The 13,267-nt window shown below is 37.0% G+C and overlaps 1 protein-coding gene across 1 annotated transcript in view; it reads left to right on the top strand.

Moving 5' to 3' along the window:
• HDAC9 (histone deacetylase 9) overlaps positions 1-13,267 on the top strand; it is a gene marked incomplete at its 3' end in the record, with an annotated part of 272,117 nt that overhangs the window by 173,421 nt on the left and 85,429 nt on the right. Inside the window, exons 18-21 of the mRNA XM_084260475.1 lie at positions 6,845-6,900; positions 7,143-7,230; positions 11,561-11,680; positions 12,011-12,108. Coding sequence (XP_084116601.1) covers positions 6,845-6,900; positions 7,143-7,230; positions 11,561-11,680; positions 12,011-12,108 — 362 coding nt within the window. The remainder of the gene's footprint in view (positions 1-6,844; positions 6,901-7,142; positions 7,231-11,560; positions 11,681-12,010; positions 12,109-13,267) is intronic.

The raw sequence follows: 13,267 nt of genomic DNA, 5'->3' as shown, positions 1-13,267 counted from the left end.
CTGGAATTAATTATTTTAAGTACAGTAACCATAAAAAGGATTACTGTCTTGTTTACTTTGCATATCTTTTAAATATGTCAACCTTGGCAATGGCAGCACTCTTTTCTGTGACAGAAGCACGTAAGTGCCTTATATTTTTAATTTGAAACAGAAGAGACCTGCACAATAAATTATATATGCAAAAGTAGGATTTGTATGGTTATTTGCTATTTTTTACAATGTTTAAACAAATTAAGAAGTGCTTTTGTAAAAGAACACTTAAGAAAAAGGGAATGTAGGTTAAAAGCATGGTCTGAGACTGTCTTGAACATCCACTTCAGCTGAACTGAGTGAAACACAAGCCCTTTCTCTGCCTTATCGTAGGTATGTGTGTGTGCATGTCCACATATGCACATGTAGAGTTCCCTGTTGATAGTAAGGGGTCATTTAACAGAATGAAAGTAAATGAAATGAGTTTCCTCTGAACCAGAATTTGATCTGTTCCTGGGATGGTTCTTTCTGATATGTCAGGTTGAATCAATACCAAAATAAACCTCCTGGGTTTGGTCACTGCTACTCTGGTGTCTTTGTATAAATCTGTGGGTAACATACTGAGCTTGAAACTCTCATTCCAAATGACCTTGGTTATTACTGGTCTCAAGTCCTTTGTCACACAGGGCTATGAAGGAAACATCGTATGGTAAATTGTACTAATCTAATGAATAGCAGAATTATCTTAATCAACATCCTCCTTCTGCAAGTTCTTAGTTTTCTTGTCTTAAAATTGTTCTGTGTAAAAATCACTCAGTCATCTTGCACAGCTCTACTGCTATGTTTTCTTAGAGCAAAACCAAAAATTTTCTATCTTTCTGTAGGCATAATAAACAAAAAGCTGAACACCAATATCTTCCTAGTCTCACAGCATCCTCTCTGTAGCACACCTTCAGGCCAGCAAATTTCTCTGCCCCTGTGAGCACCACCAAACCCCACACAGCTCCTCTCGTTACCTACCAGAGGCAAATCTCCTTTCCTGGGAAGTGCTCTGTACCTGGACAGTAGTCCTCCAGCAGGTTCTGCCCTACCCTTGGTTCTACCTCCCTGTCTCACCCTCTGCCTCCTAACACTCTCCTTTTGCCTTAAAAAAAATTTCAGAAGTGATGTGTGGCAGCCATAAAAAGAGGCATTTTTAGCAATGCATAGCATGTAAGTAACAAATTAATATTTATTTTACTAGTGTTACAGATACAGTTGATAAAATCCATCAATTGAAGTCACCAAGGAAGTCTTTTAGAGAGTAGTCTGTATTCTTCCCTTTTACAAAGTTACAAAATTACAAAATTTTATATGCAACCATCTCTTACATACTTAATCCCAGCAATTATGGTTATATTTATAGCTGAATGACTGTTATTATTTCATATAGCAGTGCAACTTTAATTATATGTGTGGTAAATAGCTTATCTCCATGACCATTCAGATCTTAAAGCTCTTTTGACTGTTTTCTTTCCCAATATAGTTAACACTACTGGCTAAACAAGCCATTGCAGTTGTACTTAAATTAGCCTGCAAGCACCAGCTTCTCAAGTGTATTTTCTGGGGCTATCCTCTAAGACCTTCGGGAAAACAGACAGGGAACACTTTGTTTCCATCACAGAGTTAAATGTTTCATCTCCAATTCTATGTTCTTGGCCTCTACTAGCTTCCTCTGCAAGACAAAATGGTATTCCCTCATGTCCATTACTGTTTTCTTGGCAAATCTATGTGCTACTAATACTGCTCTGTTAAATCATGGGTTCTTGTTCACTGCATTCATAGACCCCCAGGGCCAGATACTGGCTCCTGCTCTGGCAATATGAATAGCTTGTAAAATTGTCCTAAACAGGTACCTGAGGATTGCCTTGGCCTTACACCAGTCACTCTTATGCTTACTCTCCCTGCTGGATGGCATAGCTTGGTATCATGTTACAGCATAAAGCGGTGCTGGTAAGAACATGGTTATCTTCTTCAGAGTACCAGTTGCAAGGGGCTTGTTGTAGGCAGCTGAGACTTAAAGCAGCCCTGATGTTTGTGTTGTAGGAGTTAACTAAGCCAGAGATAGCAGGGTTAAAGATGGTACTAAGACCACTTCAGGGTCTACACCCTGTCAGACACACTGTATGGAGCACCTTTTACATTTTTTTGCATAACTTTATTAGGATAAAAGGTTGTATATATGTAAAACATAAGGAAAATCAATTCTGACAGGAGGCATGGATACATTTCAGTGTAATAACTAAATAAGTTTCTACAAAAAAAAAAAAAAAGAGAAGTAATAGCTTCAGTGATTTATTTCTTATTCTGAAGCCTGTGCACATTGAAACAAAAATAAAACCTTTCCATTAAAAACAAGTGAGTGTCCAAGAATGCCATGTTTAAGCACGGATAATTTCAAAAGCTAAAAGCTAGATAGGTTGAGGGATTTAGACATGTAGAAATAGAAATAAATATAAACTGCAACACCTGACTTTCAGAGGATGTTGAGCTTCAGTTGTGGAATCCAGACCCTGAGTACCTGGTGTTCCCATGAAATACACAGAGATTCCTAAGAAAGCTGTCCTTAACAATTTCTGCAACTGCAATTATCTAGTGCACAGGACAAAGCTCTGCTGAGAAATTGGCTCATCAGTAGGGATTACATCCATTTTCCTGAAAACCTTTTTTCCAAAGGTTATGAGCTTCTGAATAGGATCACAGAACAGTTAGGGTTGCAAATTGCCTCAGGAGGTCATCTGGTCCAATCCCCCTGTTCAAGCAGGACGACCTAGATCTCGTTACCCAGGACTATGCCCAGATGGCTTTGGTATATCTTCAGGGATGGAGACTCCATAACCTTCCTGGCAACCTGTTCTATTTCTTGGTCACCCTAAGAGTAACAGAGCATTTTTAAATGTTCAGATGGAATCCTGTTTCATTTTGTGTCTATTGCCTCTTGAATAGTTGGGATAGGTGACATCTTCCACACAGACATTTACAGCTTAAAGTACAAGAGCTTCAATTTCTTATCTTTTCATCTGAAATGAATCAATTTTTAAACTCCACATAAAACTGTCTTTTCTTAAATTTGAGATTCAGCAGTGGTGTTTTCTTCTCTATTGAAGAATTTGAATAAGAACTGGGGAAGAGCATGACTCTAGACTTATTGTCAGAAAATTCATATAGACTGAAAAGATGTGTCTCTAGATTTGTTTTACACATCACAAAATTTTAACACAAAAACAGGTCTGGGAAGAGTCTTTACAAATTCATCCCCATGCTGAATAAGGTTTGAACCTGAGGTTGCTGCTGCTTCAGCAAGTGATTTCGAAGATCCTGCTGGGGTTCATTGCTACCTTTTCTTGGAGCCAATAAAAAGCCAGGTGATTTTACTAGAGCATGCACTGCTGCTCAGTGAGGCTTTTCGGCATGCCTGGAGTGCCAGACTTCCTGGGTCACCTTTGGTCCACTTGGAATCTAGGCAGAGCAAGTTCCTCACTGCCAGCTGAAGGGAAGAATGATTCACACCTTGCCACAGTCGCCATATATTGCCATAGGGAACAATTCCCTATGTCTAGATTTATCTCCTTGTATAATAGAAACAGTAGTGGAAATGTGCTGTGGATGTTCAGTCTGAAGCCCTGGAGTAATCACCTGTGTTATGGTAGTATCTTGAGTGCTTTGTCTTGGAAGGTTTCAGTGGGAGGTATAAATAGATGCCCAAGCATGCTGTAGCCCAACATTCTAATCTACAGAAAGGAATCAACTTTACCACCAAAGACAGGAAGGCCACAGTAGGACATACACCTCTGTTCTATGGAAATCATGCACCCAACTACCTATTTGGCGTCATGAAAGAAGACAATGCCTTACCTTACTGTGGAAAAAGGCTAAGATTTTTTCTTAGTTTTCATTACAGGTCTGACTAAGTGGGTCTATCTGCAATGGATCTTCTTTGTAAAACTAAGTTTGGACACACTTCTCTTTGTTGTTCAAATATGCATAGATTTTTAGAATATCCCTATTCAGGCTTTACTCTTAGCCTTTAACTAAAGGTAGTAATATAATGGCACAGACATGAATCCTTTTTCTAATGTTCATGTCTGTCAGTGAGTTTAATGTTCTGTCTACACATAAAGGTGTCTGTATCCCAGTATAAATAAGGCTCTGTACAAAAATGCTTTGAATTTATGTGTGTTGGCTTCGTTTTCAACATATAGCTCTGTGTTAGTCTTTCTATCTTTAAAGCAGATTTTTGCCTTTCTGTCTAATGTTCTGAGCTCACTGTCTGGTATTTAAATATCATCTAAATGAATGAATTCATGTTCCATTGTACTTCAGGTACAGTGTGTTCATACAAAGTTTGAAAGTAGAAGAGATGAAGTGTTTTATCAACTGCACAAAAGTAGCTGTTGATACTGTACAGTAACTAGTTTTCAGTGTTTGGTAAAAACTATTCTATTATATGCTTTATCATCAATGCAACATATGCACTGTATTTTAAAAAAGAAAATTTTCCATGTGAATACTGAACATCTTGTAAAGTAAAGAAACATAAAAAATGCTGACAACACTGATATGAATGTCCTGGATTCTCAAGGAGAATTGTGATAGTTAACTCAAGCTCTGATAGCAGAAAATAGCTCTCCAACAAAACAGGGCTTCCAAACAGTCTTGTCAAAGTAAGGGAGCGGGAGAAGCCTATAATGTATCTGTCACGTTGTCAAAAACAGCAGTGTTGATATGGTTGATATATTTTTTCTTTCTATATTGCCCCATGAAATCCTCTCTGACATAATCATCTTAATTTTATTGATCTTTTGGGAATGCTGATAAAGTTAAATGATAATGAGCTGTGATCTGAGCAGGGGCAGCTGTAAACCTAGAAATACTTACAAATATTGAGAGAACAAAATACAGGTAGGGTGATACTCTCTACTACAGCACTTTTCTGAGTCTGCTTTCACTTCGTTATCTGCACATTCCTCAATATACACATACTTTGTTTTTTCATGAATGTTACTAGAGAATTCTTCTCTAAGTCATATTTTGTGTGAAAAGGAAATGTTAAAAAACCCTCAGAAGGATAAGGAACAGGATTTTCGCTGAGAGTGTAAGGCGTAGTTCTGGAGACTAGTGAAGTCCACAAGGCTTTTTTTTTTCTTTTTTTATGGCATGTTTGATGTATAGGCATTTTATATTCCTCCTTCAGGAATGCCTACTTAAGTATCAGTGTATGTTTTTTCTGTCTTTAGGGTTTTTTGGGAGGGGTTGCTTTAAAATGTGGACATTTCATGCTAAATACGACATGATGTCAAATCCCCCCAGATTCTTTAAATGGTGGCCAGAAGAATCACCCTTACAGATGCAGACCATTTGCATTGGAGTTTAAGTTTGCTGTAGTCTGATAGAACTTCGGCCATGGTCCACAAAAGCTATGCAGTTGGCTGCTTGGATTACTTTTAATGGCCAATTATATAAGATAGCCTGTTAGTATTTGTTTGTAAATTAATGACAGTGAAACAACACAGGTAGACAATTGTATAGGTAGACACAAAAACACATTCATAGGATTTAGGATTGTAAACAAACAAGTTTCACAGGCACCAATGTAACTCAAGTGCCATGTTGTTCCTCCTCATTTACACCCATGGGAGTGAAAGCTTTGTGATTATCCTGTTTGTTTCAGACTGAAAAATTAACATTTAACTATCTTAAGTATATCAAGCCGAACTGCTTTAATACTGATTGTTGAATGGATGGAATACTGAAATATTCCATCCTTTTTCTTCTTGTCTCCTCTCTGAAAACACAATGCTTAGTTAGTCTTGCAGCCATGAATGTAGACATGGTATTTGTGTGAGGATACTAGAATATACAAGTTTGGCTGATAGAGTCATGCACAGATTATAATTTCCTATTATTATGTACGTGTTAATTGACATTAATCTGATGCTGAATATACAGCTGAATAGAAGACACTGTCTTGAGTAGTTGAAATAAAAAGTAAATTTGATGAAGTAATGATTTTACATGAGTCTGATTGTTGTACGAGGAATTTGGTATCATACATACCCTTATGAAACAATGCTCCTTGAATATATAATCTGACTTTCTGAAAAGAACTATCTTCCCTGTACTTCTACATTTTTGATTTATCTTACCCATGCTGGAAAGAGAGAAACTTAATTTTTCTTTTGTTTGCAGTTTCAACTTCCCTGATCATTACTGATCCTAGTGCTATACTTCATGAAATTTGTATACAATTCCAGAAAGTGTGCTAGAAATTGACTTTAGGGAATCTCTTAAACTTGAGAGTATGGCATGTTCCCAAGTTTAATTTATTGTTTGCAGAAACATGGGATATTCTCTGTCATCCTTTTTCTATGGTTAGGAATTATACTTGTGTGTATGTATGTGTCTGAATGTAGGGTCAACTAATCATGCAAAATGTATATCTCAAGCTACTTTTATTTTGAAGCATCTGAAGCTGGAGCAGTGTAAGATTACATGAATTTAGATCAAGTATGAATCAGTGGGCACTGCTTCCTTTTAAATGTGAATTCTAGACAGCGGAATTGATAACAACAGCTTTCTCATCCTGTCCTTTTCCTTCTCTTTAGATCATGTGTGTGTGTGTGTGTGTGTGTATGTGCATGTGTGTATTTATATAAGTTTATATGCCACTGTTCTCAAATATATTATTTCTGGCACTGCTATGAAAGGGTGATTGGACAGAAAAAGTGCTCAAGAGCCTCTAATAGATTTTAATCCAGTCTGCCTGCTGCTCTGTTTTGCACTGAGTCAAGTATTTTTTTTAGCTGATAATTGAAAACCTATCTTGTTCTTACAGAATGGCTTTGCTGTTGTAAGGCCCCCAGGCCATCATGCTGAAGAATCAACAGCCATGTAAGTACCAGGGAATATTGCCCATCTTGGAGCACTAAGGTTACTGGCAATCACCTGCACTGTGCATGTCTCTGAAGAACTGTAATTGTTAGCAGATGACTGAAAAGACTTTCTAGGTACTCCCAGAAGCAGATTTATGGCCTCAGAGATCATATAGCATTTTTTAAAATGCTCTGATCATTATTTATAGCTGTTTTCCTGACTGATTTGCTTTCTTATTTCTGTTCTTCTCTATTCCACAGGGGGTTCTGCTTTTTTAATTCGATTGCAATTACTGCCAAATACTTGAGAGACAAGCTAAATATAGGCAAGATATTGATTGTAGATCTGGTATGTATTCTTGGCAAGCATCACACTTTCAGTGCATCCAGATAAAAGATAATGAATTTGTATTTATATGTCAGACTTTCCTGCTTTTAATACCTACAAGTAATAAAGGTGTGCATTTCCTCTGATTTTGGGAACTCATTAAAGCCAGGATGGCAGTACTGAAGCCATAAACATCTATGTTTCACTTTAATGGTGTTAACTGCAATTTAATGAGAAGAAGGCACAGATCAGGGCAACTTTTATGATCCTTAAATGAATTGATACTTCCACCGTTAAAATAACCCTACAGAACCCAAGTTTACTTTTCCCTACAGAATACAAACTTTAAATAGTCAGATGTGCTTTAAAGAATGTTGTTGCTTTGGTAACCAAATTGGCCACTTCCCCCAGCTAGCAATGATTCGACTTGTTGTGTAACTTCGATATTATTAAACAAATCAACAGGTCATTCCCTCTGAGAAGTTTTCAAGTCATGTGTGCCAGCTTTTGATGGTTCCCTAAAGGAAAGCTACGTGATTAAAAATCCACCTCATTGGATTAGTCTTGTATTTTAATAGAAGGCATTCTTACACAACACTTAATATGTTTAACAAATGGATTATTTAAATGCAGATGACATTTGGCATGTTGTCTATATTATTTTCATGAATAATGAATTGGAGCTCTGCCTTGCACTTAAAGGATCAGCCCAATGCACAGCCCAAGGAAAGTTGAATGCTGATTTATGAGCACCATTTTTGTTTTCCTACAGTTCATGAGGAGGTGTAATAGGGTGTCTGACAAAGCATAGACAGGAAATGAACTCTGGCATCAAAACCTAACCTGTTACATCTGCACTTAATTAATTTTTGCAGGTGATAAAAGATTTAAAGACAAAATATGTTAAAGGGTTTTTGAAGTGCAGGGCTTAATAGTCTAAATCTTGTTCATATCTGCACTCATAATTAAATCTTATTGTGAAGTCATGGCCTTACCATCTAGCACTTTTGTTCAGCTAAACATGCATACTGGCTGTTGAAGAGAAGCAGAGAAAGGGGGAGTGTGGGAGAAGGAATGGCAAGTGAAAAATGAGTGGTAGATTGAGTATACGTGTAGGTTAGATATTCTTAGAATGTTTTTCAAATATCAAAGTGTTATCCTATCACTTAGGCACATAATTATAAACTGCAACACACCAGTATTTTTGAAAAATTCACTTTCACTGTATGTTGTATATGTTTACTGGCCTGAATCTTACAGTTCATTGAGTTTAACTGCTGGCCAAAAGTGAAGTCTACGTTTTGGTGGTGGTGGTGGTGTTTTTGGTTTTTGGGGGTTTTTTTTTTTGTTTGTTTTTTGGGTTTTTTAATAAGAAAAACCTATTCAAAATTTGCACTTTGTGAAAGTTTTTCAGTCTTTCTGACAGTGTTACGTTCATCTTATTGGGAAAAGAAATCAATTCCACTTGACCTTCTCAGCCTATAAGCACTTAGGAATTCAGCTTCAATTTTTAAAGGCAAGGTTAAATGTGTAAATCATTACCTGTGCAAATGATTACCTGTGAAGCTGTCTATCCTTACCCAGGAAAGCAGAGAGGGAATGCTCAGCCACTCTCTGACTCTGTCCCATTGGCCAGAATAACTCAGCTGCTGAAAAGGGAGAAATATGTGGCTGACAAAGATTGCTTCATTCCTGGAGCAGTTGTCGACCAGTCTCCAGTCTGCTCCATGGTCAGTGCAATGATAGACAAAAATTCATATCAAAGATTTCTTATGTATGAAAACCATGGATGAATCACCACCCAAAGTGAATGAGCAAGCAAGTTAATAGAGATGTCTCTATGTCCACCAGCAGAGAGTTTTGGGCACCTTAAGGAAATAATGGAATTACAGATGTTGGACGTGAAATTAACCTTTAAGTCTATATTTTGATAGTGACTGGCACAGCAGGACCCCATGTTGGTTGGCAACTATACATGTTACTGCAGTGTAGAGGTTAAAAAGTAATATTAAATGCCACACATTAAACTGTACTCTAGTTACAAATTAAGTGTAGTCTTAATAGCTGCTACCTGTGTTCATATAAATTCTTAATTTTTATATTTTAATCTTTCCTTTATTTTTTCTTCACTGATATAAAAGACCTTTCTGACAGCTTTTCTTTCCTCATTCTACCATTTGAATAAATCTCCATTTTGAACTGACTTCCATAATCTGAATATATTTGATCTACTCCAGCCAGAATTGGAACACATTTCCCACACGGTAACATCCACAGTTTTAAATAACACATTCCTTTGTCTATCCAGAGGAGTTACTGCTCTTCAAAACAGAAAAATCCATTATGGAATTAAAGTTTAGACAAAAAAGCTAGCTTTGAGATTTAAATTGTTATAATAATACTACTAATAACAATAATAATAACACCTGTCTATGCCCATTTAATAACTTTTCTTCTCATTTGAAAATTATATGGAAAAGAAAGATTAATTAAAATCACAAAATTCAGTCCTAATATGGTTTTAGTCATAGTTGCTGCAGATGTGTCTATATGGCTGCCATAGCTTCTCGCATTGTTGCAATCTTTCTTCCAAGATCATCCATACTGGCATGTATGTCAGCATGATCTGAGTCTACTTTGGAGTAAGCCAATTAATTCTGTTGCACTTGAAGACTGGGTGGGATTCTGGGTTTAGTCTGCATGCCACAGTTTATTTAATTTACCAGTCAGCCCTCTAACACTGCTCTGGTTGCTTTCAAACCTCCGACACCCTTACACCAGTGTGTCCTCTCTTGCACCCCCAACGTGTTACATTTAACCTTGGCATTGTCACAGCTGGGCTGCAACATCACCTTCAAATTTCAAGTACTTTCAACTGAGAAAAGAAAAGTAACCATTATATTACCCCCACAGAGGTCCCAGAGGAGGTCCCAGTCAAGCACAATGCAGTGCAAGTAAGACTCAATCAGTGTAGAGTCCTGAACAATGTGGGTAATGGGCAGTGCTTGTTGTGTAGTTGGCAATATGCACCTAACTTGAATGGTCTTGGAGTCTAGGCATCCTGAGGAAAATGTAACCATTGTTTCTCTGGTACTCAGTTTAGTTTAGACCTCGTAGCATTTACAAAATAAACACAGTCTGGGTGATAGTGTTGCCATTCAGAGTACTTTGTCTGTCCTTTTTCTAAATTGTCTCTTTAAATCAGAAATTTCAAAGGGATGGATTAAAGGAGTAAAACCAGTAAGATCAATAATTTTTCATCTTCTTACAAATGTCAGTATAAAAACTTACAAAAAGGACTCAGCTTTCTTTTACTGAAAGGCATGTGGATTTTCCATTTTCACTTGTAGAATTTCTTGTGTGTCTAACCACAAAGTATAATGGTAGAACTGTAAAAATGAAACTAAAAATTAGTAAAAGTCCACATCATCAGCCTTTGTTATATAGATATACGGTCAGCATTTCTTTTTCAGTGTTTTATTTAATGACAGAACTTCTTCTCACTTGCGTTATATAATATTTGAAATATGGAGACTGGCCAAGGTCATTCCTTGATTGTGGAAGGCACCATCCTATCTGCCAGATGATTTAATAGCTAATGAGATCATATTCCTATGTCTTCAACTGTTGCCGTCATGATTTTGCAAAAATGAAGTATGAAGTCCTTTCCGCATCTGGCATCTCTTTTGATGTGGATCTAACTGCTGAGGGACTGCTAACTGAACTGAATGTTTCAAGAAAGCCAATTTACTCAGCTGGTCGCAGAGCCTTTGACCTCAATAGTGGAACTTGGCAAATCAATGAATACACTTATGTTTAGTGTTCTGTCAAGAATTGTGAAAAAGCTCTGTAAACCATAGATCCTTTTGCAAAATACTAGTTTGTAGTTTAAACATTAGTCTTTCTTCAGAGGCCAATGAGGCTAGTTAATTAAGCCTGAGGGGTTATGAACTGTTGGCAGTTAATAAGTCATAAAATTCCTCCATAAAACAGGATGCTAGATTCCATCACTGAGGCAAGGAGTACAAAGAGCCGGTGTATAAATATCTAATTGTACAAAAGGACTGGGATTTCTCAATGACTGCTCATCTGGAGTCTCCAGGGCACGCTCGCTATGGTTTCCTGATTTTTAGAAGCCAGTTTAAAAAATGAGTGCATTAAAGAGTAATTTGCCTGAAAGTTCAGGAAGTATGGGGTGGTGAAGGGAGGGGGAAAGGGAAAGACAAAAGGAGGGCAAGGGAGAGGGAGAGAAACAGGGAAAGAGAGAGAGGGGGTAAAAGAAAGCAGAACTGAGCTCTCTGCACTGAGTTGGACATTATTACATTTGTCATCTGTTTTCTTTCTCCTTTAGGATGTTCACCATGGCAACGGTACACAGCAGGCTTTTTATGCTGACCCCAGCATCCTGTATGTTTCCCTCCATCGTTATGATGAAGGCAACTTCTTCCCCGGCAGTGGAGCCCCAAATGAGGTTAGGTTTATTTCTTTAGAGCCTCATTTTTATTTGTATCTTTCAGGTAATTGCATTGCATGATTACCCCTAATTTTCTTGTCCTTCTCTGGTTCTTTAAATTACACCAGATTACCAAATTGTCCACTGGGAGCAGGGGACCAGTGGAGAACAAGTGCATAACCCAGAGCAGTCCCTGTCAAACAAGGCTGGCCTGATCTGACATGATGTTTGATGTTTGTTTCTAAAGCCACTTGAGAAGTTTTTGGGGTTTTTTCTTTTTTTTTTTCCCCTTTCCCTCTCCCTTTTCCTACTCTTCAATCCTTTTGCCATCCTATTCCTGTTTTTCAGGTTGGAAGTGGCCCTGGTGAAGGTTATAACATAAATATTGCTTGGACAGGTGGCTTGGATCCTCCTATGGGTGATGTCGAGTATCTCACAGCATTCAGGTTGGTACCTTTTTGCTTTAAAGTTATGAAAACTGGTTGTAAAACATAAACACATGAACAAGAGCACTGTAATCTTGAAAGACAAGAGAGTGACCCAAGGTCAAACTAACTTAATCCTGGTATGCCAGCATATGAAAACTTGGTAAATAATAAAACTAGATCATTTAATTGTTGTTATTTTCCACTCAGAATTCACACCCCAAGAAAAAATCAGTGATGTTATGGTTTTATCATTATTACATCATGCCATTAAATTGACTTGGAGGTTGCTCACTTACATATCTACAAAATTTAAATATAAGCATTTATACCAGGCTGAAGAAAATCACTGTTCATGTTGATTGCAGTTATATGCAACTGGAACAGATTCAAAGCTATATGAAATATGGTCTGAACTGGGTGTTCCTTGTTCATTTAAAAAAATCTCCTCATGATGGTCACAGATTTGACAAATTTACTTTTTTGATGAATTGCAGTAAAGTGTTATTTATTCTGAAGTAAATAGTGAAGAAATGTTTCATTTGGAATGCTAGGAAATGTTGCATGCTGTATTTTTCTTTGCTTTCAATAGCTCGTTCTAAATGAAATTTTATTCTTTCATAGGTGATGCATCATAATCTTTAGTCTCATTTTCATGGGACCAGAGAAGATTAAACCAGTTAAAAACACACTCTTTTAGACTTTCAGTAGTCTTGTCTTACACACACCCTTTCCTTTCATTGTTAGGCAGTCCAGTGGAAAGGTTTAGTGGGCAATCACCTCTCAAGGTTGGGCAAATGCTACATGTTTAAGAAGTTTCATTTAGTGGAAACTGATAGAAAGAAAAGCAATGAGAAAACATGTATCTCCAGTCACAGTCAAGACAGTTTGAAAAAGTGCATTTGTCAATATTCTATTGAAAATACATTACAAAAAGTATAAAACTCTTTTTTTTTTGGTTTTAGATGGGGTTTTTTTCTGAAAAACTCTATGCAGTCCATGGAATGATATGCAAAGGGTCTGATAAAAACACAAATTCAAAGTCAAATCCAGAAACAGGATATCCTGCTATCCTACATATTCACAATATCACACTGGAAAAAGTTTTAATATTATTTTTAAAAATTTTTGTTGTATTTTAAAAGAGTCTAAACAAAAGTCAGTGGCAGGCTCTAAATTT

This window comes from Gallinula chloropus, assembly GCF_964237585.1.
Source record: "Gallinula chloropus genome assembly, chromosome: 2".
NCBI classification, from domain to species: domain Eukaryota; kingdom Metazoa; phylum Chordata; class Aves; order Gruiformes; family Rallidae; genus Gallinula; species Gallinula chloropus.
Note: the sequence above shows the minus strand (reverse complement) of the source record. Positions and strands in the feature narration are given on the sequence as shown.